At 46.9% G+C, this 27,709-nt stretch overlaps 1 protein-coding gene across 5 annotated transcripts in view; it reads left to right on the top strand.

Annotated features, from left to right (window-relative positions):
• Nucleotides 1-27,709, top strand: part of znf236 (zinc finger protein 236) — a 92,517-nt gene that overhangs the window by 9,355 nt on the left and 55,453 nt on the right. For 2 of the 5 annotated variants that reach the window (XM_084088202.1, XM_084088199.1), the window contains exons 4-13: nucleotides 2,177-2,355; nucleotides 2,841-2,968; nucleotides 4,616-4,788; nucleotides 5,515-5,640; nucleotides 6,332-6,502; nucleotides 9,939-10,134; nucleotides 10,217-10,489; nucleotides 17,723-17,926; nucleotides 24,246-24,378; nucleotides 26,391-26,651. In XM_084088202.1, the coding sequence (XP_083944328.1) occupies nucleotides 2,177-2,355; nucleotides 2,841-2,968; nucleotides 4,616-4,788; nucleotides 5,515-5,640; nucleotides 6,332-6,502; nucleotides 9,939-10,134; nucleotides 10,217-10,489; nucleotides 17,723-17,926; nucleotides 24,246-24,378; nucleotides 26,391-26,651 (1,844 nt within the window). Of the gene's footprint in view, nucleotides 1-2,176; nucleotides 2,356-2,840; nucleotides 2,969-4,245; nucleotides 4,281-4,615; nucleotides 4,789-5,514; nucleotides 5,641-6,331; nucleotides 6,503-9,938; nucleotides 10,135-10,216; nucleotides 10,490-10,575; nucleotides 10,598-14,937; nucleotides 14,960-17,722; nucleotides 17,927-24,245; nucleotides 24,379-26,390; nucleotides 26,652-27,709 lie in introns of those variants that run through there. The other 3 variants (XM_084088201.1, XM_084088200.1, XM_084088203.1) reach the window with 3 other exon arrangements.

The raw sequence follows: 27,709 nt of genomic DNA, 5'->3' as shown, positions 1-27,709 counted from the left end.
TCATGCATAACCCTTTTAATGCAGCTCTAAATATCTTACATCGGGTGTCTTTGCAGACCTCGTGTGGAAAATAATAATATATCATGATATTTCGTGACTCTAGATGGCCTTATATCTCTATGTGGAGCAAACGAGCTGTTCCTCTGGGTCATAAAGTCAGTTTTCCTTCAGTGTGCATACAGATACACAAGTAGACATTATAAAATAACTTTTTGGTAAAGTTTTAGCATTTTTAATTTGAACTTTGAGCATTTTTAGGTTTTTCTATGTGTACTGAAGCATTTCTCGCAGTCCATTCATTCATAAGGGGGTTAGATTGACCCGAGATGGAAGGATTTGTTACTAAATTTCAACCACAAAACTCCTCGAATCCATAAAAAAAAGTGTATTCGTGGCTCAAGTGCGACAAAAGTCCTGGGGTCTTGGACCCCTCCGATCAACACTCAATTTAACACAAAAAAGGATGAGGGTTAATTACAGTGAGGAAAATAAGTATTTGAACACCCTGCTATTTTGCAAGTTCTCCCACTTGGAAATCATAGAGGGGTCTGAAATTGTCATCGTAGGTGCATGTCCACTGTGAGAGACATAATCTAAAAAAAAAAATCCAGAAATCACAATATATGATTTTTTTACTATTTATTTGTATGATACAGCTGCAAATAAGTATTTGAACACCTGTCTATCAGCTAGAATTCTGACCCTCAAAGACCTGTTAGTCTGCCTTTAAAATGTCCACCTCCACTCCATTTATTATCCTAAATTAGATGCACCTGTTTGAGGTCGTTAGCTGCATAAAGACACCTGTCCACCCCATACAATCAGTAAGAATCCAACTACTAACATGGCCAAGACCAAAGAGCTGTCCAAAGACACTAGAGACAAAATTGTACACCTCCACAAGGCTGGAAAGGGCTACGGGGAAATTGCCAAGCAGCTTGGTGAAAAAAGGTCCACTGTTGGAGCAATCATTAGAAAATGGAAGAAGCTAAACATGACTGTCAATCTCCCTCGGACTGGGGCTCCATGCAAGATCTCACCTCGTGGGGTCTCAATGATCCTAAGAAAGGTGAGAAATCAGCCCAGAACTACACGGGAGGAGCTGGTCAATGACCTGAAAAGAGCTGGGACCACCGTTTCCAAGGTTACTGTTGGTAATACACTAAGACGTCATGGTTTGAAATCATGCATGGCACGGAAGGTTCCCCTGCTTAAACCAGCACATGTCAAGGCCCGTCTTAAGTTTGCCAATGACCATTTGGATGATCCAGAAGATCATGGGAGAAAGTCATGTGGTCAGATGAGACCAAAATATAACTTTTTGGTCATAATTCCACTAAACGTGTTTGGAGGAAGAAGAATGATGAGTACCACCCCAAGAACACCATCCCTACTGTGAAGCATGGGGGTGGTAGCACCATGCTTTGGGGGTGTTTTTCTGCACATGGGACAGGGCGACTGCACTGTATTAAGGAGAGGATGACCGGGGCCATGTATTGTGAGATTTTGGGGAACAACCTCCTTCCCTCAGTTAGAGCATTGAAGATTGGTCGAGGCTGGGTCTTCCAACATGACAATGACCCGAAGCACACAGCCAGGATAACCAAGGAGTGGCTCTGTAAGAAGCATATCAAGGTTCTGGCGTGGCCTAGCCAGTCTCCAGACCTAAACCCAATAGAGAATCTTTGGAGGGAGCTCAAACTCCGTGTTTCTCAGCGACAGCCCAGAAACCCGACTGATCTAGAGAAGATCTGTGTGGAGGAGTGGGCCAGAATCCCTCCTGCAGTGTGTGCAAACCTGGTGAAAAACTACAGGAAACGTTTGACCTCTGTAATTGCAAACAAAGGCTACTGTACCAAATATTAACATTGATTTTCTCAGGTGTTCAAATACTTATTTGCAGCTGTATCATACAAATAAATAGTTAAAAAATCATACATTGTGATTTCTGGATTTTTTTTTTTAGATTATGTCTCTCACAGTGGACATGCACCTACGATGACAATTTCAGACCCCTCCATGATTTCTAAGTGGGAGAACTTGCAAAATAGCAGGGTGTTCAAATACTTATTTTCCTCACTGTACTTCCACTGGAAGCTTCTTGAGGACCTGAAACTTTGGTTACCTGATCTCTTCTTCATCATCATCATCAGTGGCGTGTGCTCTGTGTCGCCAGAACTTCCTGTGCTCGGAGTGTGGAGACGAGTTCATCCTGCAGAGTCAGCTCTCTGTGCATCTGGAGGAGCACCGGCAGGAGCTCAGCGGGAGCAGCACACACTCCTGCAGGACCTGCGGCCGAGAGTTCCCCACGCACAGCCAGCTCCGCGAGCACCTGAGGAGCCACGCCAAGACCAGGTGTGTGCAAAAGACAAAGGTTCCCGCAGCACTTCTGCATGCAGACACAGTTCATGCAGTGTAAAAGATTTGTTCAAATGAGTTTGGTGAACATCGGGAAGATCGGAAGTTATCGTTTCGTTTTCATTTTTGCACGAACTAAACTTTTAGGGATGAGCGAGTCCTTTGTGTAAATAATAATTGTAAAACTTGTGTTCTGAATGCTTCTTTTAAAAGAAGGCAGGGACACATGACACGACTGTAAAAATCTTAGCAAATTTGAAAACACTCGACATCACACACTTGCCGACTTTATAAATGGTTACACGTAAAATCTGTGCATCATATCCGAAACAACTGAGAATCGCACACACCAGTCTCAACATCTGCTAGGAAGAGAACAGCATGTGCCCTAAACTCAGCTCAGGTCATGTCCAGATCACTGCTGATGTCCTGTGTGTGCCGCCGCTGCTGCTGCTCACTCTCTGATCCTCCATTATCGTCAGGCCGATCCTGACGAGCTCCAGGAACTACAAGAACATCGACCGCAGAGGATTCAAGAACATCTGCCACCACTGCGGGAAGACCTTCAAGAAGCCCAGCCAGCTCGTGCGGCACATACGCATCCACACAGGTGTGTGTGTGTGTGTGTGTGTGTGTGTGTGTGTGTGTGTGTGTGTGAAGCCCAGCCAGCTCGTGCGGCACATACGCATCCACACAGGTGTGTGTGTGTGTGTGTGTGTGTGTGAAGCCCAGCCAGCTCGTGCGGCACATACGCATCCACACAGGTGTGTGTGTGTGTGTGTGTGTCTGTGTGTGTGTGTGTGTGTGTGTGTGTGTGTGAAGCCCAGCCAGCTCGTGCGGCCCATACGCATCCACACAGGTGTGTGTGTGTGTGTGTGTGTGTGTGTCTGTGTGTTTGTGTGTGTGTGTGTGTGTGTGTGTGAAGCCCAGCCAGCTCGTGCGGCCCATACGCATCCACACAGGTGTGTGTGTGTGTGTGTGTGTGTGTGAAGCCCAGCCAGCTCGTGCGGCACATACGCATCCACACAGGTGTGTGTGTGTGTGTGTGTGTCTGTGTGTGTGTGTGTGTGTGTGTGTGTGAAGCCCAGCCAGCTCGTGCGGCACATACGCATCCACACAGGTGTGTGTGTGTGTGTGTGTGTGTGTGTGTGTGTGTGTGTGTGTGTGAAGCCCAGCCAGCTCGTGCGGCACATACGCATCCACACAGGTGTGTGTGTGTGTGTGTGTGTCTGTGTGTGTGTGTGTGTGTGTGTGTGTGTGTGAAGCCCAGCCAGCTCGTGCGGCCCATACGCATCCACACAGGTGTGTGTGTGTGTGTGTGTGTGTGTCTGTGTGTGTGTGTGTGTGTGTGTGTGTGTGTGTGTGAAGCCCAGCCAGCTCGTGCGGCCCATACGCATCTACACAGGTGTGTGTGTGTGTGTGTGTGTGTGTGTGTGTGTGAAGCCCAGCCAGCTCGTGCGGCACATACGCATCCACACAGGTGTGTGTGTGTCTGTGTGTGTGTGTGTGTGTGTGTGTGTGTGTGTGTGTGAAGCCCAGCCAGCTCGTGCGGCACATACGCATCCACACAGGTGTGTGTGTGTGTGTGTGTGTGTGTGTGTGTGTGTGTGAAGCCCAGCCAGCTCGTGCGGCACATACGCATCCACACAGGTGTGTGTGTGTGTGTGTGTGTGAGCCTGTGTGTGTGTCTGTATTCTGCTGTGTGTGTGTGTGTGTGTGTCTGAGCATGTGTGTGTGTGTATTCTGCTGTGTGTGTGTGTGTGTGTGTGTGTGTGTGTGAAGCCCAGCCAGCTCGTGCGGCACATACGCATCCACACAGGTGTGTGTGTGTGTGTGTGTGTGTGTGTCTGTGTGTGTGTGTGTGTGTGTGTGTGTGTGTGTGAAGCCCAGCCAGCTCGTGCGGCACATACGCATCCACACAGGTGTGTGTGTGTGTGTGTGTGTATTCTGCTGTGTGTGTGTGTGTGTGTCTGAGCCTGTGTGTGTGTGTATTCTGCTGTGTGTGTGTGTGTGTGTGTCTGAGCATGTGTGTGTGTGTATTCTGCTGTGTGTGTGTGTGTGTGTGTGTGTCTGAGCATGTGTGTGTGTGTATTCTGCTGTGTGTGTGTGTGTGTGTGTGTGTGTGTGTCTGAGCCTGTGTGTGTGTGTATTCTGCTGTGTGTGTGTGTGTGTGTGTGTGTGTCTGAGCATGTGTGTGTGTGTATTCTGCTGTGTGTGTGTGTGTGTCTGAGCCTGTGTGTGTGTTCCTGTGCTGCAGGTGAGAGGCCGTATAAGTGTTCTCACTGTGGGAAGGCGTTTAACCAGAAGGTGGTGCTGCAGACACACATGGGTCGGCACACCGGAGAGAAGCCTCACCTGTGTGTGCTGTGTCCCGCGTCCTTCTCCCAGAAGGGGAACCTGCACTCACACGTGCAGAGAGTCCACTCTCAGGTAACACTTCTGCATTACCCAGCATTCCTGCAGCCCATCAGCATGTGTGTGTGGCCCTAAAATTATGCTTACGTGTTTTTTTGTCATGATATTTCATTTCATTTTGATAATATTTTTTCTATGCAAGTTTTTATTATTTTTATTATTTTATTTACCTTTAAATTAGTAGATTTGATCGATAAATAAAAAATAAATAAAAATTTAAGCACATTCCTCGCATTCTTTCAACCTCACAATTTCATGCATAACCTTTTTAATGCAGCTCTAAATATCTTACATCGGGAGTCTTTACAGACCTCTAGTGGAAATATAATAATATAAGATGATATTTCATGACTGTAGATGGCACAAAACTCCTCGAATCCATAAAAAAAATAAAAAAAGTTTGTGTATTCGTGATTCAGGTGTGACAAAAGTCCTGTGGTCTTGGACCCCTTTGATGAACACTCAATTTTTATTTTTATTTTTTAATTTACATTTTCCCCCCGGGTCAAAATGATGTACATTTACCTATTTAAATCATCTCTATCATATATCGTCTGACACTTATACTTCTCGTTCGATGTGGAAAGAGTCTGCTGGCAATGTTTTTAGGAAAGTTAATGGCCAAATAAAATCACTGCAATAATCACAATGTTGGTTCGTTTTATATTTGCCAACATCATAATACTAACTGGTTTACACTTCGCTGGAGTGGGACTCTTGCTGACGAGATCTGTGTTTCAGACGTCCGGTGCTCAACTCTTCCGCTGTTTGGACTGTAGCTGCGTCTATAAGAAGCTTGGCAGCCTCAACGCTCACATCAGCAAAATGCACATCTCAGTAATGGAGGTGGAGGAGCCAGCAGCACAGGTGAGATCAGTCTGAGGTAATCTCCTCCCTAAAGAGGATTCACTGAATACAGCATCTGTGTTTAGTGTGTAATGTTGCTGTGTGATCATGAAGAAGCTCCAGTTCTTCTCTATATCAGTGTTAGTGTTTCTGAACTCCTGAAACGCCTCCATTGTAGTCTTGAGTTTCTCCCGGGAACACGTCACAATATTCCTCATTATAATAATTCATGTGCAGAATAAAGGGGCGGGGCCTGGTTGAGTTGGTTAGTAGTGTGTTAAACTGCCGGTTATGGTAAGGGGCGGGACATTTCCCAAACACACTTAAAGTACTCGACCAATCACAACACACTGCTCCAGCTGACCAATCAGAGCACAGTGTGCTTTTCAGAAGGAGGGGCTTCATAGAGACAGGAAGTAAACAGAGCGCTACTGACAGACTGGGAAGACAGGAGCCGCAACAATGGAGAATATGAGGAGAATAATCAACATTCAAGCAGGAAAACCTGTTCTAGTAGAGACCAAACACATCATCAAGGCATAATAGATCCTCTTTAATGGAATATTTTCCATTATATTCTTTCTCACCTTACTTGAAATTGTATTATATCCCTTCCTAACCCAGGTTTAACTGTAGTGTGAAAAGCGTGTTGATCTCATGTACACCAGCAGCTCACCTGTGAAGTCTGCCTCTGTGTTCCTGTGTTGTTCAGAAGGGGAATGCCAGGGTTGATCAGGGTCCCGAGGGTCCCGAGGGGTCAGAGGGCGTGACTGATGTCATCCAGCAGCTGCTGGAGCTCTCGGACCATGTGACTTCAGACAGCGCTCAGGCTCCTCCCCCTGGACAGGCCATCGGCACGCCCATCAACCAGGACATCCTACAGGTACAACACCTGTCCCAGTGAGAGAGAGAGATGTCACCCAATCATAACAGTGGGCATTTACATCAAAGTCTTAAAGGAGACACGCCCCCTTAAAGGGATAGTTCACCCAAAAATGAAAATTAGCCCATGATTTACTCTCCCTCAAGCCATCCTAGGTGAATATGACATTCTTCTTTCAGACGAACACAATCAGAGTTATATTAAAAATGTCCTGGCTCTTTCAAGCTTTATAATGGCACTATGTATAATGGCCATTTCTGTTTTGAAGTCCATAAAAGTGCATCTGTCCATCATGAAAGTGCATCTATCCATGATAAAAGTGCATCTGTCCATCATAAAAGTGCATCTATCCATCATAAAAGTGCATCTATCCATCATAAAAGTGCATCTGTCCATGATAAAAGTGCATCTATCCATCATAAAATTGCATCTATCCATGATAAAAGTGCATCTATCCATCATAAAAGTGCATCTATCCATGATAAAAGTGCATCTATCCATGATAAAAGTGCATCTATCCATGATAAAAGTGCATCTATCCATCATAAAAGTGCATCTATCCATGATAAAAGTGCATCTGTCCATCATAAAAGTGCATCTATCCATGATAAAAGTGCATCTATCCATCATAAAAGTGCATCTATCCATGATAAAAGTGCATCTGTCCATCATTAAATTGCATCTATCCATGATAAAAGTGCATCTATCCATGATAAAAGTGCATCTATCATCATAAAATTGCATCTATCCATCATAAAACTGCATCTATCATCTGTCCATCATAAAAGTGCATCTATCCATCATAAAACTGCATCTATCATCTGTCCATCATAAAAGTGCATCTATCCATCATAAAACTGCATCTATCATCTGTCCATCATAAAAGTGCATCTATCCATGATAAAAGTGCATCTATCCATCATAAAAGTGCATCTGTCCATCATAAAACTGCATCTATCATCTGTCCGTCATAAAAGTGCATCTATCCATGATAAAAGTGCATCTGTCATCTGTCCGTCATAAAAGTGCATCTATCCATGATAAAAGTGCATCTGTCATCTGTCCGTCATAAAAGTGCATCTATCATCTGTCCGTCATAAAAGTGCATCTATCCATGATAAAAGTGCATCTATCCATCATAAAAGTGCACCTGTCCATCATAAAAGTGCACCTGTCCATCATAAAAGTGCACCTGTCCATCATAAAAGTGCACCTGTCCATCATAAAAGTGCACCTGTCCATCATAAAAGTGCATCTGTCCATCATAAAAGTGCACCTGTCCATCATAAAAGTGCATCTATCCATCATAAAAGTGCATCTGTCCATCATAAAAGTGCATCTATCCATGATAAAAGTGCACCTGTCCATCATAAAAGTGCACCTGTCCATCATAAAAGTGCACCTGTCCATCATAAAAGTGCACCTGTCCATCATAAAAGTGCACCTGTCCATCATAAAAGTGCATCTGTCCATCATAAAAGTGCATCTATCCATGATAAAAGTGCATCTGTCCATCATAAAAGTGCATCTATCCATCATAAAAGTGCATCTATCCATCATAAAAGTGCATCTATCCATGATAAAAGTGCATCTATCCATGATAAAAGTGCATCTATCCATGATAAAAGTGCATCTATCCATCATAAAAGTGCATCTATCCATGATAAAAGTGCATCTGTCCATCATAAAAGTGCATCTATCCATGATAAAAGTGCATCTATCCATCATAAAAGTGCATCTATCCATGATAAAAGTGCATCTGTCCATCATTAAATTGCATCTATCCATGATAAAAGTGCATCTATCCATGATAAAAGTGCATCTATCATCATAAAATTGCATCTATCCATCATAAAACTGCATCTATCATCTGTCCATCATAAAAGTGCATCTATCCATCATAAAACTGCATCTATCATCTGTCCATCATAAAAGTGCATCTATCCATCATAAAACTGCATCTATCATCTGTCCATCATAAAAGTGCATCTATCCATGATAAAAGTGCATCTATCCATCATAAAAGTGCATCTGTCCATCATAAAACTGCATCTATCATCTGTCCGTCATAAAAGTGCATCTATCCATGATAAAAGTGCATCTGTCATCTGTCCGTCATAAAAGTGCATCTATCCATGATAAAAGTGCATCTGTCATCTGTCCGTCATAAAAGTGCATCTATCATCTGTCCGTCATAAAAGTGCATCTATCCATGATAAAAGTGCATCTATCCATCATAAAAGTGCACCTGTCCATCATAAAAGTGCACCTGTCCATCATAAAAGTGCACCTGTCCATCATAAAAGTGCACCTGTCCATCATAAAAGTGCACCTGTCCATCATAAAAGTGCATCTGTCCATCATAAAAGTGCACCTGTCCATCATAAAAGTGCATCTATCCATCATAAAAGTGCATCTGTCCATCATAAAAGTGCATCTATCCATGATAAAAGTGCACCTGTCCATCATAAAAGTGCACCTGTCCATCATAAAAGTGCACCTGTCCATCATAAAAGTGCACCTGTCCATCATAAAAGTGCACCTGTCCATCATAAAAGTGCATCTGTCCATCATAAAAGTGCATCTATCCATGATAAAAGTGCATCTGTCCATCATAAAAGTGCATCTGTCCATCATAAAAGTGCATCTGTCCATCATAAAAGTGCATCTGTCCATGATAAAAGTGCATCTATCCATCATAAAAGTGCATCTGTCCATCATAAAAGTGCATCTGTCCATCATAAAAGTGCACCTGTCCATCATAAAAGTGCATCTATCCATCATAAAAGTGCATCTGTCCATCATAAAAGTGCATCTATCCATGATAAAAGTGCATCTGTCCATCATAAAAGTGCATCTATCCATGATAAAAGTGCACCTGTCCATCATAAAAGTGCACCTGTCCATCATAAAAGTGCACCTGTCCATCATAAAAGTGCACCTGTCCATCATAAAAGTGCACCTGTCCATCATAAAAGTGCACCTGTCCATCATAAAAGTGCATCTGTCCATCATAAAAGTGCATCTATCCATGATAAAAGTGCATCTGTCCATCATAAAAGTGCATCTGTCCATCATAAAAGTGCATCTGTCCATCATAAAAGTGCATCTGTCCATGATAAAAGTGCATCTATCCATCATAAAAGTGCATCTGTCCATCATAAAAGTGCATCTGTCCATCATAAAAGTGCACCTGTCCATCATAAAAGTGCATCTATCCATCATAAAAGTGCATCTGTCCATCATAAAAGTGCATCTATCCATGATAAAAGTGCATCTGTCCATCATAAAAGTGCATCTGTCCATCATAAAAGTGCATCTGTCCATGATAAAAGTGCATCTGTCCATCATAAAAGTGCATCTGTCCATCATAAAAGTGCATCTTTCTGAAGTGATTTAGAAATGCAGTTCATGAGGCTTTGTGGTGTTTTCCCAGCAAGCTCTGGAGAACAGTGGACTGACTGAGATCCCAGTTCATCCGGACGCTCCCGGCGGATCAGAGAAGCTCCAGATGGACACGCTCGTCCCGACCTCAGCTGGAGATGGACCCACGCCCTCCAGAATACTCATGACTGACACCGTCCTCAAGAAGGAGAAGAGAAGCATCATCAAAAAGCCTCCGCAGATGCTCGGTATGCTAGTCATGTGATGAAGTCATGTGATGATCAGTTCCTGGAGTCATGTGATGATCAGTAAGCGTGGTCTTGTTCTCAGGCACCATCCGGCAGGAGAACGGGGTTCGGTGGCACGGATGTCCGTACTGCTCTAAAGAGTTCAAGAAGCCCAGCGATCTGGTGCGCCACATCCGCATCCACACACACGAGAAGCCCTACAAGTGCAAGCAGTGCTTCCGGGCCTTCGCCGTCAAGAGCACGCTGACCGCTCACATGAAGATCCACAGCGGGGTCAAGGCCTTCGAGTGCCCGTACTGCATGAAGTGCTTCTCCACGTCGGGGAGCATGAAGGTCCATCAGCGTCTGCACACCGGTGAGAACACACACTCTTACTGACACACACACTGACTGACACACACATGAAGGTCCACACACACTCTTACTGACACACACATGAAGGTCCATCAGCGCCTGCACACCGGTGAGAACACACACTCTAACTGACACACACACTGACTGACACACACATGAAGGTCCACACACACTCTTACTGACACACACATGAAGGTCCATCAGCATCTGCACACCGGTGAGAACACACACTCTTACTGACACACACACTGACTGACACACACATGAAGGTCCATCAGCGCCTGCACACCGGTGAGAACACACACTCTTACTGACACACACACTGACTGACACACACATGAAGGTCCACACACACTCTTACTGACACACACATGAAGGTCCATCAGCATCTGCACACCGGTGAGAACACACACTCTTACTGACACACATACTGACTGACACACACATGAAGGTCCACACACACTCTTACTGACACACACATGAAGGTCCATCAGCATCTGCACACCGGTGAGAACACACACTCTTACTGACACACACACTGACTGACACACACATGAAGGTCCACACACACTCTTACTGACACACACATGAAGGTCCATCAGCATCTGCACACCGGTGAGAACACACACTCTTACTGACACACATACTGACTGACACACACATGAAGGTCCATCAGCGTCTGCACACCGGTGAGAACACACACTCTGACTGACACACACACTGACTGACACACACATGAAGGTCCACACACACTCTTACTGACACACACATGAAGGTCCATCAGCGTCTGCACACCGGTGAGAACACACACTCTTACTGACACACATACTGACTGACACACACATGAAGGTCCATCAGCGCCTGCACACCGGTGAGAACACACACTCTTACTGACACACACACTGACTGACACACACATGAAGGTCCACACACACTCTTACTGACACACACATGAAGGTCCATCAGCATCTGCACACCGGTGAGAACACACACTCTTACTGACACACATACTGACTGACACACACATGAAGGTCCATCAGCGTCTGCACACCGGTGAGAACACACACTCTGACTGACACACACACTGACTGACACACACATGAAGGTCCACACACACTCTTACTGACACACACATGAAGGTCCATCAGCGTCTGCACACCGGTGAGAACACACACTCTTACTGACACACACACTGACTGACACACACATGAAGGTCCACACACACTCTTACTGACACACACATGAAGGTCCATCAGCGCCTGCACACCGGTGAGAACACACACTCTGACTGACACACACACTGACTGACACACACATGAAGGTCCATCAGCGCCTGCACACCGGTGAGAACACACACTCTGACTGACACACACACTGACTGACACACACATGAAGGTCCACACACACTCTTACTGACACACACATGAAGGTCCATCAGCGTCTGCACACCGGTGAGAACACACACTCTTACTGACACACACACTGACTGACACACACATGAAGGTCCACACACACTCTTACTGACACACACATGAAGGTCCATCAGCATCTGCACACCGGTGAGAACACACACTCTGACTGACACACACACTGACTGACACACACATGAAGGTCCACACACACTCTTACTGACACACACATGAAGGTCCATCAGCGTCTGCACACCGGTGAGAACACACACTCTTACTGACACACACACTGACTGACACACACATGAAGGTCCACACACACTCTTACTGACACACACATGAAGGTCCATCAGCGTCTGCACACCGGTGAGAACACACACTCTGACTGACACACACACTGACTGACACACACATGAAGGTCCACACACACTCTTACTGACACACACATGAAGGTCCATCAGCGTCTGCACACCGGTGAGAACACACACTCTTACTGACACACACACTGACTGACACACACATGAAGGTCCACACACACTCTTACTGACACACACATGAAGGTCCATCAGCATCTGCACACCGGTGAGAACACACACTCTGACTGACACACACACTGACTGACACACACATGAAGGTCCACACACACTCTTACTGACACACACATGAAGGTCCATCAGCGTCTGCACACCGGTGAGAACACACACTCTTACTGACACACACACTGACTGACACACACATGAAGGTCCACACACACTCTTACTGACACACACATGAAGGTCCATCAGCATCTGCACACCGGTGAGAACACACACTCTTACTGACACACACACTGACTGACACACACATGAAGGTCCACACACACTCTTACTGACACACACATGAAGGTCCATCAGCGTCTGCACACCGGTGAGAACACACACTCTTACTGACACACACACTGACTGACACACACATGAAGGTCCACACACACTCTTACTGACACACACATGAAGGTCCATCAGCGTCTGCACACCGGTGAGAACACACACTCTTACTGACACACACACTGACTGACACACACATGAAGGTCCACACACACTCTTACTGACACACACATGAAGGTCCATCAGCGCCTGCACACCGGTGAGAACACACACTCTTACTGACACACACACTGACTGACACACACATGAAGGTCCATCAGCATCTGCACACCGGTGAGAACACACACTCTGACTGACACACATACTGACTGACACACACATGAAGGTCCATCAGCGTCTGCACACCGGTGAGAACACACACTCTTACTGACACACACACTGACTGACACACACATGAAGGTCCACACACACTCTTACTGACACACACATGAAGGTCCATCAGCATCTGCACACCGGTGAGAACACACACTCTTACTGACACACACACTGACTGACACACACATGAAGGTCCACACACACTCTTACTGACACACACATGAAGGTCCATCAGCGTCTGCACACCGGTGAGAACACACACTCTGACTGACACACACACTGACTGACACACACATGAAGGTCCATCAGCGCCTGCACACCGGTGAGAACACACACTCTGACTGACACACACACTGACTGACACACACATGAAGGTCCACACACACTCTTACTGACACACACATGAAGGTCCATCAGCATCTGCACACCGGTGAGAACACACACTCTTACTGACACACATACTGACTGACACACACATGAAGGTCCACACACACTCTTACTGACACACACATGAAGGTCCATCAGCGTCTGCACACCGGTGAGAACACACACTCTTACTGACACACATACTGACTGACACACACATGAAGGTCCACACACACTCTTACTGACACACACATGAAGGTCCATCAGCATCTGCACACCGGTGAGAACACACACTCTGACTGACACACATACTGACTGACACACACATGAAGGTCCACACACACTCTTACTGACACACACATGAAGGTCCATCAGCGTCTGCACACCGGTGAGAACACACACTCTTACTGACACACACACTGACTGACACACACATGAAGGTCCACACACACTCTTACTGACACACACATGAAGGTCCATCAGCGTCTGCACACCGGTGAGAACACACACTCTTACTGACACACACACTGACTGACACACACATGAAGGTCCATCAGCGCCTGCACACCGGTGAGAACACACACTCTTACTGACACACACACTGACTGACACACACATGAAGGTCCATCAGCGTCTGCACACCGGTGAGAACACACACTCTTACTGACACACATACTGACTGACACACACATGAAGGTCCACACACACTCTTACTGACACACACATGAAGGTCCACACACACTCTTACTGACACACACATGAAGGTCCATCAGCGTCTGCACACCGGTGAGAACACACACTCTTACTGACACACACACTGACTGACACACACATGAAGGTCCACACACACTCTTACTGACACACACATGAAGGTCCATCAGCGTCTGCACACCGGTGAGAACACACACTCTTACTGACACACACACTGACTGACACACACATGAAGGTCCATCAGCGCCTGCACACCGGTGAGAACACACACTCTTACTGACACACACACTGACTGACACACACATGAAGGTCCATCAGCGCCTGCACACCGGTGAGAACACACACTCTTACTGACACACACACTCTTACTGACACACACACTGACTGACACACACATGAAGGTCCACACACACTCTTACTGACACACACATGAAGGTCCATCAGCATCTGCACACCGGTGAGAACACACACTCTTACTGACACACACACTGACTGACACACACATGAAGGTCCATCAGCGCCTGCACACCGGTGAGAACACACACTCTTACTGACACACACACTGACTGACACACACATGAAGGTCCACACACACTCTTACTGACACACACATGAAGGTCCATCAGCATCTGCACACCGGTGAGAACACACACTCTTACTGACACACACACTGACTGACACACACATGAAGGTCCACGCACACTCTTACTGACACACACATGAAGGTCCATCAGCGCCTGCACACCGGTGAGAACACACACTCTTACTGACACACATACTGACTGACACACACATGAAGGTCCACACACACTCTTACTGACACACACACTGACTGACACACACATGAAGGTCCATCAGCGCCTGCACACCGGTGAGAACACACACTCTTACTGACACACACACTCTTACTGACACACACACTGACTGACACACACATGAAGGTCCACACACACTCTTACTGACACACACATGAAGGTCCATCAGCGCCTGCACACCGGTGAGAACACACACTCTAACTGACACACACACTGACTGACACACACATGAAGGTCCACACACACTCTTACTGACACACACATGAAGGTCCATCAGCGTCTGCACACCGGTGAGAACACACACTCTAACTGACACACACACTGACTGACACACACATGAAGGTCCACACACACTCTTACTGACACACATACTGACTGACACACACATGAAGGTCCACACACACTCTGACTGACACACATACTGACTGACACACACATGAAGGTCCACACACACTCTTACTGACACACACATGAAGGTCCATCAGCGCCTGCACACCGGTGAGAACACACACTCTTACTGACACACATACTGACTGACACACACATGAAGGTCCACACACACTCTTACTGACACACACATGAAGGTCCATCAGCGTCTGCACACCGGTGAGAACACACACTCTAACTGACACACACACTGACTGACACACACATGAAGGTCCACACACACTCTTACTGACACACACATGAAGGTCCATCAGCGCCTGCACACCGGTGAGAACACACACTCTAACTGACACACACACTGACTGACACACACATGAAGGTCCACACACACTCTTACTGACACACACATGAAGGTCCATCAGCGTCTGCACACCGGTGAGAACACACACTCTTACTGACACACACACTGACTGACACACACATGAAGGTCCATCAGCGTCTGCACACCGGTGAGAACACACACTCTTACTGACACACACACTGACTGACACACACATGAAGGTCCACACACACTCTTACTGACACACACATGAAGGTCCATCAGCGCCTGCACACCGGTGAGAACACACACTCTTACTGACACACACACTGACTGACACACACATGAAGGTCCACACACACTCTTACTGACACACACATGAAGGTCCATCAGCGTCTGCACACCGGTGAGAACACACACTCTTACTGACACACACACTGACTGACACACACATGAAGGTCCACACACACTCTTACTGACACACACATGAAGGTCCACACACACTCTTACTGACACACACATGAAGGTCCATCAGCGTCTGCACACCGGTGAGAACACACACTCTGACTGACACACACTCTGACTGACACACACATGAAGGTCCATCAGCGTCTGCACACCGGTGAGAACACACACTCTGACTGACACACACTCTGACTGACACACACATGAAGGTCCATCAGCGTCTGCACACCGGTGAGAACACACACTCTGACTGACACACACTATTCGGACGGGATTAGCTTCACAATGGTAATTTTACCACAGGACGTCTGTAATGTTAATGGCCAGTTCGCACAGGATAAGAGATGTCAGTAAACTAGCAGAAGTGGGAGAGAAACTCGATTTACGTCATGTGTGTATTACGCTGCTTCCTGATATCATGTGCGTATTACGCTGCTTCCTGATATCATGTGCGTATTACGCTGCTTCCTGATATCATGTGCGTATTACGCTGCTTCCTGATATCATGTGTGTATTACGCTGCTTCCTGATATCATGTGTGTATTACGCTGCTTCCTGATATCATGTGTGTGATCCAAGCGGCAACCTTGCGTTCTCTCTCGAATCTATAATGGAAGTGATTAAACTGCAGTTCATCCACTGGCCACTAGAGGCCGGCTGCAGAAGAGACTCGGTCCCATAGACCTCCATGTTAAAATGCCAAACTTTACAGCAGAAATAAACACATTTACAGTCTGGTACTAAAAGTGGTTTTGGTCTATATTGCTAAATTTGCCCTTCATGACGACTGTGAGGCGGGTTAATTATTTTACAACTCATCCGTTTAAATTATATTAAGCCTTAAAGTTCTGCATAATTAAGGGCGTGGCCACTTGAGTGACAGCTGGATTGCCACTGATGTCACTACTAGCCGTTTGTCTGCTAGCGTTAGCTCCACGTCACCTCAGATAATCCGGCTCTTTGCCCATTTTCGTTTATCCAGGAGTGACGCTGCCAAGATGGCGACGGCCGGCTCCGCCCACTTTGGGCTTCAGAAACGCTACGGGTGATGTCACGCACACTACGCCCATATTTCATTACAGTCTATTGTAGAAACTGGCGGTTATGGTAAGGGGCGGGACATTTCCCAAACACGCTCGAAGCGCTCGACCAATCACAACACACTGCTGCTCCAGCCGACCAATCAGAGCACAGTGTGCTTTTCAGAAGGAGGGGCTTCATAGAGACAGAACTAAAGTTACTGACAGACTGGGAAGAGAGGAGCTGCAACAATGGAGAATATGAGGAGAATAATCAACATTCAAGCAGGAAAACCTGTTCTAGTAGAGCCTGAAAACTACAGGACTTTAAGAAAAGGGCAGAATAGGTCCTCTTTAAAGGCTTAACAAACAGCAAACAAACCAAAGCTTACTTTTTTTTTTTCAACCGCTGCCAGATCAGAACATGAAAACAGGTGAAGGAGTAAATCTGCACATTCTTTTATTTGGGAATAAATGTCTTGTGATGTGCATCTGCCTTCCTCAGGTGTCCGGCCGTTCCCCTGTCCTCACTGCGAGAAGTTCTTCCGGACATCAGGCCACAGGAAGACTCACATCACCTCTCACTTCAAGAGCATCCACCACAAGAAACACAAGTACCCCCGAAAACCCCACAAGACGCGAGTGTCCCGGAGCAACCTGCCCTTGCCGGACATCCCTCTGCAGGAGCCCATCCTCATCACAGACATGGGTAGGAGACCACCGCTCTGCAGAAGAGCTCGCACACACACACACACACACACACACACACACACACAGTCAAACCAACATTTACTCAGACACCTTCAACATTTCTCACATTATCACAGTTTATTCGCTATAGTTTAGAGAATGGTAATAAAATATGAGCAGAACTCAGTTGATATTTGACTGGTTTTGTCCGTCCTTCTGTTAGACTGTCTCACACATGAATTATGTTGAATATCTGTGAGCTGTTAAATTTAACTACACAATTAGATAATACCAGTTTAGATCACCAAGCAATGCTTCATTGTGTTCAGTCTGTGTGTAAAAAGAGCATTAGCAATTAAAGAAAACACACTTCAGCAAAACATGATCAGCTCAAAGTGTCCGAATAATTTCTGGCCCCAAATGTTTATAAATGTCACTGGTAGTCACTGTATGAAGAATTTCTGGGTATAATATCTCACAGTTTACTTTATTTTGCTCTCCTCACTTACAGAAATGAACTATAGTGTCCTGCACACACTAGTGAAAGTCAGGTCAAGTCAAGTCAAGTCACCTTTATTTATATAGCGCTTTTTACAATACAGATTGTATCAAAGCAGCTTCACATTGATAACATGTAAATAATACAACAAAGTTTGTTTCTAGAAGAAAATTGCATCATCATCCACCCATAATAAGGCAGATCAATAATGTTGAATATTAAATGTCCCCAACTAAGCAAGCCAAAAGCCAAGGCAACAGTGGCAAGGAACCAAAACTCCATCAGAGACAGAATGGAGAAAAAAACCTTGGGAGAACCCAGACTCAGTCGCTCAGTTCTCCTCTGGCCAACAAGCGAACAGTGTATGATTATGATCCAGGCAGCATTACAGGTCAGAGGTCAGATTGGTCGTGTCGATGAGGCCTTCACAGGGCTGATGAGGCTGGCACTTCAGGATGCGTCATGGTTAGGTCCAGGTGCAGATCCACCATCTGATCTGGATCTGATCCTAATCTATGCAGCCTAATATGGAATTATAGAAGTCTATAATGTATTATGTGTATGCTAGGTCAAAGAGATGTGTCTTTAATCTGGCTTTGAACTGACAGAGTGTGTCTGCTTCCCGGACAATGTTAGGAAGACTGTTCCAGAGTTTTGGTGCTAAATAGGAGAAGGATCTACTGCCAGTAGTCGATTTTGATATTCTAGGTATTATTAACTGGCCGGAATTTTGAGATTGCAATAGACGTGAAGGACTATAATGCGTTAAGAGCTCGCTCAAGCACTGCGGAGCTAAACCATTTAGTGCTTTGTAAGTGATCGGCAATATTTTAAAATTGATGCGATGTTTAATTGGGAGCCAGTGCAGTGTTGACAGAACCGGGCTAATATGGTCATACTTCCTGGTTCTGGTAAGAACTCGAGCTGCTGCGTTTTGGACCAGCTGTAGTTTGTTTATTAAGCGTGCAGGGCAACCACCCAGTAGAGCATTACAGTAATCTAGCCTTGAGGTCATGAACGCATTAACTAACTGTTCCGCATTTGTCAATGAGAGCATATGACGTAATTTAGATATATTTTTAAGATGGAAAAATGCAGTTTTACAGATACTAGACACGTGACTTTCAAATGAAAGATTGGTATCAAAGAGCACACACACACACACACACACACACACACACACACACACACACACACACACACACACACCCAGGTTCCTGACCGACAACGAAGACTTAACAGAGCAGCCATCAAGTGTTAGACAGTATTCTAGATTATTACGTGAGGAAGTTTTTTGTCCAATAATTAGAATCTCTGTTTTTTCAGTTTAGAAGTAGGAAATTACGAGTCATCCAGTTTTTTATATCAGCTATGCATTCCGTTAATTTTGCGTCCAGGAGGCATCCGGAAAAGATGCCCGAGCCACCTCAACTGACCCCTCTCGATGTGGAGGAGCAGCGGCTCTACTCTGAGCTCCTCCCGAGTGACCAAGCTTCTCACCCTATCTCTAAGGGATCGCCCAGCCACCCTACGGAGAAAGCTCATTTCGGCCGCTTGTATCTGGGATCTTGTCCTTTCGGTCATGACCCAAAGCTCATGACCATAGGTGAGAGTAGGAACGTAGATTGACCGGTAAATCGAGAGCTTCGCCTTGCGGCTCAGCTCCTTCTTCACCACGACAGACCGGTACACCGACCGCATTACTGCAGAAGCTGCACCGATCCGTCTGTCAATCTCCCGTTCCATCCTTCCCTCACTCGTGAACGAGACCCCAAGATCTACTGCCAGTAGTCGATTTTGATATTCTAGGTATTATTAACTGGCCGGAATTTTGAGATTGCAATAGACGTGAAGGACTATAATGCGTTAAGAGCTCACTCAAGCACTGCGGAGCTAAACCATTTAGTGCTTTGTAAGTGATCGGCAATATTTTAAAATTGATGCGATGTTTAATTGGGAGCCAGTGCAGTGTTGACAGAACCGGGCTAATATGGTCATACTTCCTGGTTCTGGTAAGAACTCGAGCTGCTGCGTTTTGGACCAGCTGTAGTTTGTTTATTAAGCGTGCAGGGCAACCACCCAGTAGAGCATTACAGTAATCTAGCCTTGAGGTCATGAACGCATTAACTAACTGTTCCGCATTTGTCAATGAGAGCATATGACGTAATTTAGATATATTTTTAAGATGGAAAAATGCAGTTTTACAGATACTAGACACGTGACTTTCAAATGAAAGATTGGTATCAAAGAGCACACACACACACACACACACACACACACACACACACACCCAGGTTCCTAACCGACAACGAAGACTTAACAGAGCAGCCATCAAGTGTTAGACAGTATTCTAGATTATTACGTGAGGAAGTTTTTTGTCCAATAATTAGAATCTCTGTTTTTTCAGTTTAGAAGTAGGAAATTACGAGTCATCCAGTTTTTTATATCCGCTATGCATTCCGTTAATTTTGTGAATTGGTAAGTTTCGTTAGGTTTTGAAGAAATATACAGCTGAGTATCATCAGCATAACAGTGAAAGCTAATTCCATGATTCCTAATGATATCTCCTAAGGGTAGCATGTACAGAGTGAACAGCAGCGGTCCTAGTACTGAGCCTTGTGGTACGCCATACTGAACTTGTGATCAATAAGACATCTCTTCATTTACTGCTACAAACTGATAACGGTCAGATAAGTATGATTTAAACCATGCTAGTGCAATTCCACTAATGCCAACATAATTTTCGAGTCTATTTAAAAGAACGTTGTGGTCGATAGTGTCAAATGCAGCACTAAGATCGAGTAACACTAATAGAGAGATACAACCACGATCGGATGATAAGAGCAAATCATTTGTGACTCTAACGAGAGCAGTCTCAGTACTATGGTACGGTCTAAATCCTGACTGGAATATCTCGCAGATATCATTTCTTTCAAGAAAGGAACACAGTTGTGAGGATAACGCCTTTTCTAGTATCTTTGACAGAAAAGGCAGATTCGAGATCGGCCTGTAATTGACTAATTCTGTAGGATCAAGTTGCGTTTTTTTAACAAGCGGTTTAATCATCCATCCATCCATCCATCTTCTACCGCTTATCCGGGACCGGGTCGCGGGGGCAGCAGTCTAAGCAGGGATGCCCAGACTTCCCTCTCCCTAGACACTTCCTCCAGCTCTTCCGGGGGGACACCGAGGCGTTCCCAGGCCAGCCGGGAGACATAGTCTCTCCAGCGTGTCCTAGGTCTTCCCCGGGGTCTCCTCCCGGTGGGACATGCCCGGAACACCTTCCCGGGAAGGCGTCCAGGAGGCATCCGGAAAAGATGCCCGAGCCACCTCAACTGACCCCTCTCGATGTGGAGGAGCAGCGGCTCTACTCTGAGCTCCTCCCGAGTGACCAAGCTTCTCACCCTATCTCTAAGGGATCGCCCAGCCACCCTACGGAGAAAGCTCATTTCGGCCGCTTGTATCTGGGATCTTGTCCTTTCGGTCATGACCCAAAGCTCATGACCATAGGTGAGAGTAGGAACGTAGATTGACCGGTAAATCGAGAGCTTCGCCTTGCGGCTCAGCTCCTTCTTCACCACGACAGACCGGTACACCGACCGCATTACTGCAGAAGCTGCACCGATCCGTCTGTCAATCTCCCGTTCCATCCTTCCCTCAATCGTGAACGAGACCCCAAGATACTTGAACTCCTCCACTTGAGGCAGGAGCTCTCCACCAACCTGAAGCGGGCAAACCACCCTTTTCCGACTGAGAACCATGGCCTCGGATTTGGAGGTGCTGATTCTCATCCCAGCCGCTTCACACTCGGCTGCAAACCGTCCCAGCGCATGCTGGAGGTCCTGGTTTGATGAGGCCAGCACGACAACATCATCCGCAAAGAGCAGAGATGAAATCGTGTGGTCCCCAAACCTGACCCCCTCCGGCCCCTGGCTGCGCCTAGAAATTCTGTCCATAAAAATTATGAACAGAACCGGCGACAAAGGGCAGCCCTGCCGGAGTCCAACATGCACCGGGAACAAGTCTGACTTACTGCCGGCAATGCGAACCAAGCTCCTGCTCCGGTCGCACAGGGACCGGATAGCCCTTAGCAAAGGGCCCCGAACCCCATACTCCCAGAGCACCCTCCACAAGATGCCACGAGGGACACAGTCGAATGCCTTCTCCAAATCCACAAAGCACATGTGGATTGGTTGGGCAAACTCCCATGAACCCTCCAGCACCCTGTAGAGGGTATAGAGCTGGTCCAGTGTTCCACGACCGGGACGAAAACCACACTGTTCCTCCTGAATCCGAGGTTCTGCTATCGGCCGGATTCTCCTCTCCAGTACCCTGGCATAGACTTTCCCAGGGAGGCTGAGAAGTGTAATCTCCCTATAGTTGGAGCACACCCTCCGGTCCCCCTTCTTGAAAAGAGGGACCACCACCCCGGTCTGCCAGTCCAAAGGCACTGTCCCCGAATGCCACGCGATGCTGCAGAGGCGTGTCAGCCAAGACAGCCCCACAACATCCAGAGACTTGAGGTACTCAGGGCGGATCTCATCCACCCCCCGGTGCCTTGCCACCGAAGAGCTTCTTGACTCCCTCTGTGACTTCAGCTTGGGTGATGGACAAGTCCGCCTCCGAGCCCTCAGCCTCTGCTTCCTCACTGGAAGACGTGACGGCGGGATTGAGGAGATCCTCGAAGTATTCCTTCCACCGTCCGGTGATATCCCCAGTCGAGGTCAACAGCTGCCCACCTCTACTGTAAACAGCGTTGGTAGGGCACTGCTTCCCCCTCCTGAGGCGCCGGACGGTTTGCCAGAATCTCTTCGAGGCCGACCGATAGTCCTTCTCCATGGCCTCACCGAACTCCTCCCAGGCCCGAGTTTTTGCCTCCACAACCACCCAGGCTGCAGTCCGCTTGGCCTGCCGGTACCCATCAGCTGCCTCAGGAGTCCCACAAGCCAGCCAGGCCTGATAGGACTCCTTCTTCAGCTTGACGGCATCCCTTACTTCCGGTGTCCACCACCGGGTTCGGGGATTGCCGCCTCGACAGGCACCGGAGACCTTACGGCCACAGCTCCGAGTGGCCGCGTTGACAATGGAGGTGGAGAACATGGTCCACTCGGACTCAATATCTCCAGACTCCCTCGGGATCTGGTCGAAGCTCTGCCGGAGGTGGGAGTTGAAGATCTCTCTGACAGGAGATTCGGCCAAACGTTCCCAACAGACCCTCACAGTACGTTTGGGTCTGCCGAGTCTGTCCAGCTTCCTCCCCTGCCATCGGATCCAACTCACCACCAGGTGGTGATCAGTTGACAGCTCCGCCCCTCTCTTCGAGTTTGCAGCCTTGGCTAAATGAAGTTTACAGGAGACTAGATAATGATCTGAGATGTCATCGCTCTGCTGCAGAATTTCAACGGCATCAACATCTATTCCATGTGATAATATTAGATGAAACATATCAGAAATGGTCTCTGGTGTCTGAATAATGTTTGGTTTGCCTGTATGTCACTGTAATTGTTGTAATTGTTGTAATGTGAGACAGCTTAATACACAAATCACTCTGGGCAGCCCTGAAGTCTTACTGATCTAATGTGTTGTGTGTGTTGTTTTGTGTGTTTTGTGTGTGTGTCGTGACGTGTCTTGTTTGTGTGTGTGTGTGTGTGTGTGTGTGTGTCGTGTGTGTTTGTGTGTGTGTGTGTGTGGTGTGTGTGTGTGTGTGTGTGTCGTGTGTGTGGTGTGTGTGTGTTTTGTGTGTGTGTGTGTGTGTGTGTGTGTCGTGTGTGTGTGTCGTGTGTGTGTGTGTGTGGTGTGTGTGTCGTGTGTGTGTGTGTGTGTGTTGTGTGTCCCGCAGGACTGGTGCAGAACCAGAGCTCTCGGGCTGCCCTGCAGCAGTATCTGGACATCGTGGAGAACGAGCGGCCGTATAAGTGTGGATTCTGCAGCAAAGCCTACAAGAAGTCGAGTCACCTTAAGCAGCACGTCAGGTCCAGCTCACGCACCGCTACACACATCTATCAGTAATGACAGGGGAGTTCGTGTAGTACTGTAGAGTACTGTAACATGCTGAGGGTTAGGGCCGTGGCTACTGTAACATGCTGAGGGTTAGGGGCGTGGCTACTGTAACAGGCTGAGGGTTGGGGCGTGGCTACTGTAACCGGCTGAGGTTAGGGGCGTGGCTACTGTAACAGGCTGAGGGTTATGGGCGTGGCTACTGTAATAGGCTGAGGGTTGGGGCGTGGCTACTGTAACAGGCTGAGGGTTAGGGGCGTGGCTACTGTAACAGGCTGAGGGTTGGGGCGTGGCTACTGTAACAGGCTGAGGGTTAGGGGCGTGGCTACTGTAACAGGCTGAGGGTTAGGGGAGTGGCTACTGTAACAGGCTGAGGGTTGGGGCGTGGCTTCTGTAATAGGCTGAGGGTTGGGGCGTGGCTACTGTAACAGGCTGAGGGTTAGGGGAGTGGCTACTGTAACAGGCTGAGGGTTGGGGCGTGGCTACTGTAACAGGCTGAGGGTTAGGGGCGTGGCTACTGTAACAGGCTGAGGTTAGGGGCGTGGCTACTGTAACAGGCTGAGGTTAGGGGCGTGGCTACTGTAACAGGCTGAGGTTAGGGGCGTGGCTACTGTAACAGGCTGAGGGTTGGGGCGTGGCTACTGTAACAGGCTGAGGGTTAGGGGCGTGGCTACTGTAACAGGCTGAGGTTAGGGGCGTGGCTACTGTAACAGGCTGAGGTTAGGGGCGTGGCTACTGTAACAGGCTGAGGGTTGGGGCGTGGCTACTGTAACAGGCTGAGGGTTGGGACGTGGCTACTTTAACAGGCTGAGGTTAGGGGCGTGGCTACTGTAACAGGCTGAGGGTTAGGGGCGTGGCTACTGTAACAGGCTGAGGTTAGGGGCGTGGCTACTGTAACAGGCTGAGGTTAGGGGCGTGGCTACTGTAACAGGCTGAGGTTAGGGGCGTGGCTACTGTAACAGGCTGAGGGTTGGGACGTGGCTACTTTAACAGGCTGAGGTTAGGGGAGTGGCTACTGTAACAGGCTGAGGGTTGGGACGTGGCTACTTTAACAGGCTGAGGTTAGGGGCGTGGCTACTGTAACAGGCTGAGGTTAGGGGCGTGGCTACTGTAACAGGCTGAGGTTAGGGGCGTGGCTACTGTAACAGGCTGAGGGTTAGGGGCGTGGCTACTGTAACAGGCTGAGGTTAGGGGCGTGGCTACTGTAACAGGCTGAGGTTAGGGGCGTGGCTACTGTAACAGGCTGAGGGTTGGGGCGTGGCTACTGTAACAGGCTGAGGGTTGGGACGTGGCTACTTTAACAGGCTGAGGTTAGGGGCGTGGCTACTGTAACAGGCTGAGGGTTAGGGGCGTGGCTACTGTAACAGGCTGAGGTTAGGGGCGTGGCTACTGTAACAGGCTGAGGGTTGGGGCGTGGCTACTGTAACAGGCTGAGGTTAGGGGCGTGGCTACTGTAACAGGCTGAGGTTAGGGGCGTGGCTACTGTAACAGGCTGAGGGTTAGGGGCGTGGCTACTGTAACAGGCTGAGGTTAGGGGCGTGGCTACTGTAACAGGCTGAAATGTTCTGTATTTAGGCCTTGAAAGATTAACACGCTACAACAGTTGTGGCACGTCTATAAATGTGCCCGGTGCAGACGCATTGGATGCTCATGATCATTCTAGACAGTGTTTGGTACTCACTTACTTACTCATGGCACATTGCAACCCAGCTAAAAGTAGTCCTATAATGTTGGAGGTTTTATTGAATGTGGGCTACTGTACCCTGTTGAGACATGCCTTCACAAGCACCCGTCAGAGCTGGGTGTGTGATGTTTGAGGAGAGTAAGGGGTGTTTGCAAAATATGCTGTATTTCTGTAATTCCTCTAGGGGCCACTAGTGCCGCAGAAACTACACACTTCACCTTTAAAATAAACACATGAAATTGAGTGTGTGAGCTGAAGTGTCCTGATGGCTGATGTGTGTGTGTGTGTGTGTGTGTTTTGCAGGTCACACACAGGTGAGCGCCCGTACAAGTGCCTGCAGTGCAGTAAAGGCTTCGCTTCATCCGGTGTGCTGAAAGCCCACATCCGCACACACTCGGGCCTCAAAGCCTTCAAGTGCGTGCTGTGCGACACCACCTTCACCACCAGCGGAAGCCTGCGCCGCCACGTGACCACACACAGCGACATACGCCCCTACATGTGTCCCTACTGCCAGAAAACCTTCAAGTCCTCCCCTAACTGCAGGAAGCACATGAAGACACACAGGTGACGCTTCACGGCCGCCTCATGTCTATTAAAGAGTTAGTTCACCCAACAATGAAAATTACACTGCAAAAAATGCTTTCTTAATTAGTATTTTTGTTTTGTTTCCAGTCCAAATATCTAAAAATTCTTAAATCAAGAAGCGTTTACTAGATAAGTAAAATGACATAAGAAATTCTATTTTGTTTTAAGATAAAAAGAAAGTAATTTAAGTAATTTTTGCTTAAAACAAGCAAAATTATCTGCCAATGGGGTAAGAAAAATAATCTTGGTTTCCATTTGAATTAGGATTTTTTTTCTTGTTTTCCATTCGAATTCAGATTTTTTTTCTTACCCCATTGGCAGATAATATTGCTTGTTTTAAGCAAAAATTACTTAAATTACTTTCTTTTTATCTTAAAACAAAATAGAATTTCTTATGTCATTTTACTTCTCTAGTAAATGCTTCTTGATTTAAGAATTTTTAGATATTTGGACTGGAAACAAAACAAAAATACTAAGTAAGAAAAGCATTTTTTGCAGTGTAGCCCATGATTTACTCTCCCTGAAGCCATCCTAGCTGTATATGACATTCTCCTTTCAGACCAATACAATCTGCTCAAGTGTTACTCTTTCACCGTAAATCGATGCGGACGTCCGTCTGCCTGTTATTTTAGTCGATAAAGTTTTAAATATGGATATTTTACTTACACAAATGATGATGATCCATTTATGATGACAGATGCACTATGATGATAGATGGACTTTATGATGACAGATGCACTATGATGATAGATGGACTTTTATCATGTATACTGTAGATGCACGTTGATGGACTTAAACAAATATACAGCCATGCACTGCCCTTGTAAAGCTTGGAAGAGCCATGATATTTTTTTAATATAACTCTGACTGTATTCGTCTGTAAGAAGAATGTCATACACACCTAGGATGTCTTGAGGGTGAGTAAATCATGGGCTAATTTTCATTCTTGGGTGAATTAACCCTTTAATGAACAAGCAAACACCTGAAACATGTCCATCATGGAGAGCTACTCTAATTGGATGGTATTGTTGGTCATT

The sequence above is a fragment of the Abramis brama genome (assembly GCF_963993115.1).
Source record: "Abramis brama genome assembly, chromosome: 17".
Lineage (NCBI taxonomy): Eukaryota > Metazoa > Chordata > Actinopteri > Cypriniformes > Leuciscidae > Abramis > Abramis brama.
Note: the sequence above shows the minus strand (reverse complement) of the source record. Positions and strands in the feature narration are given on the sequence as shown.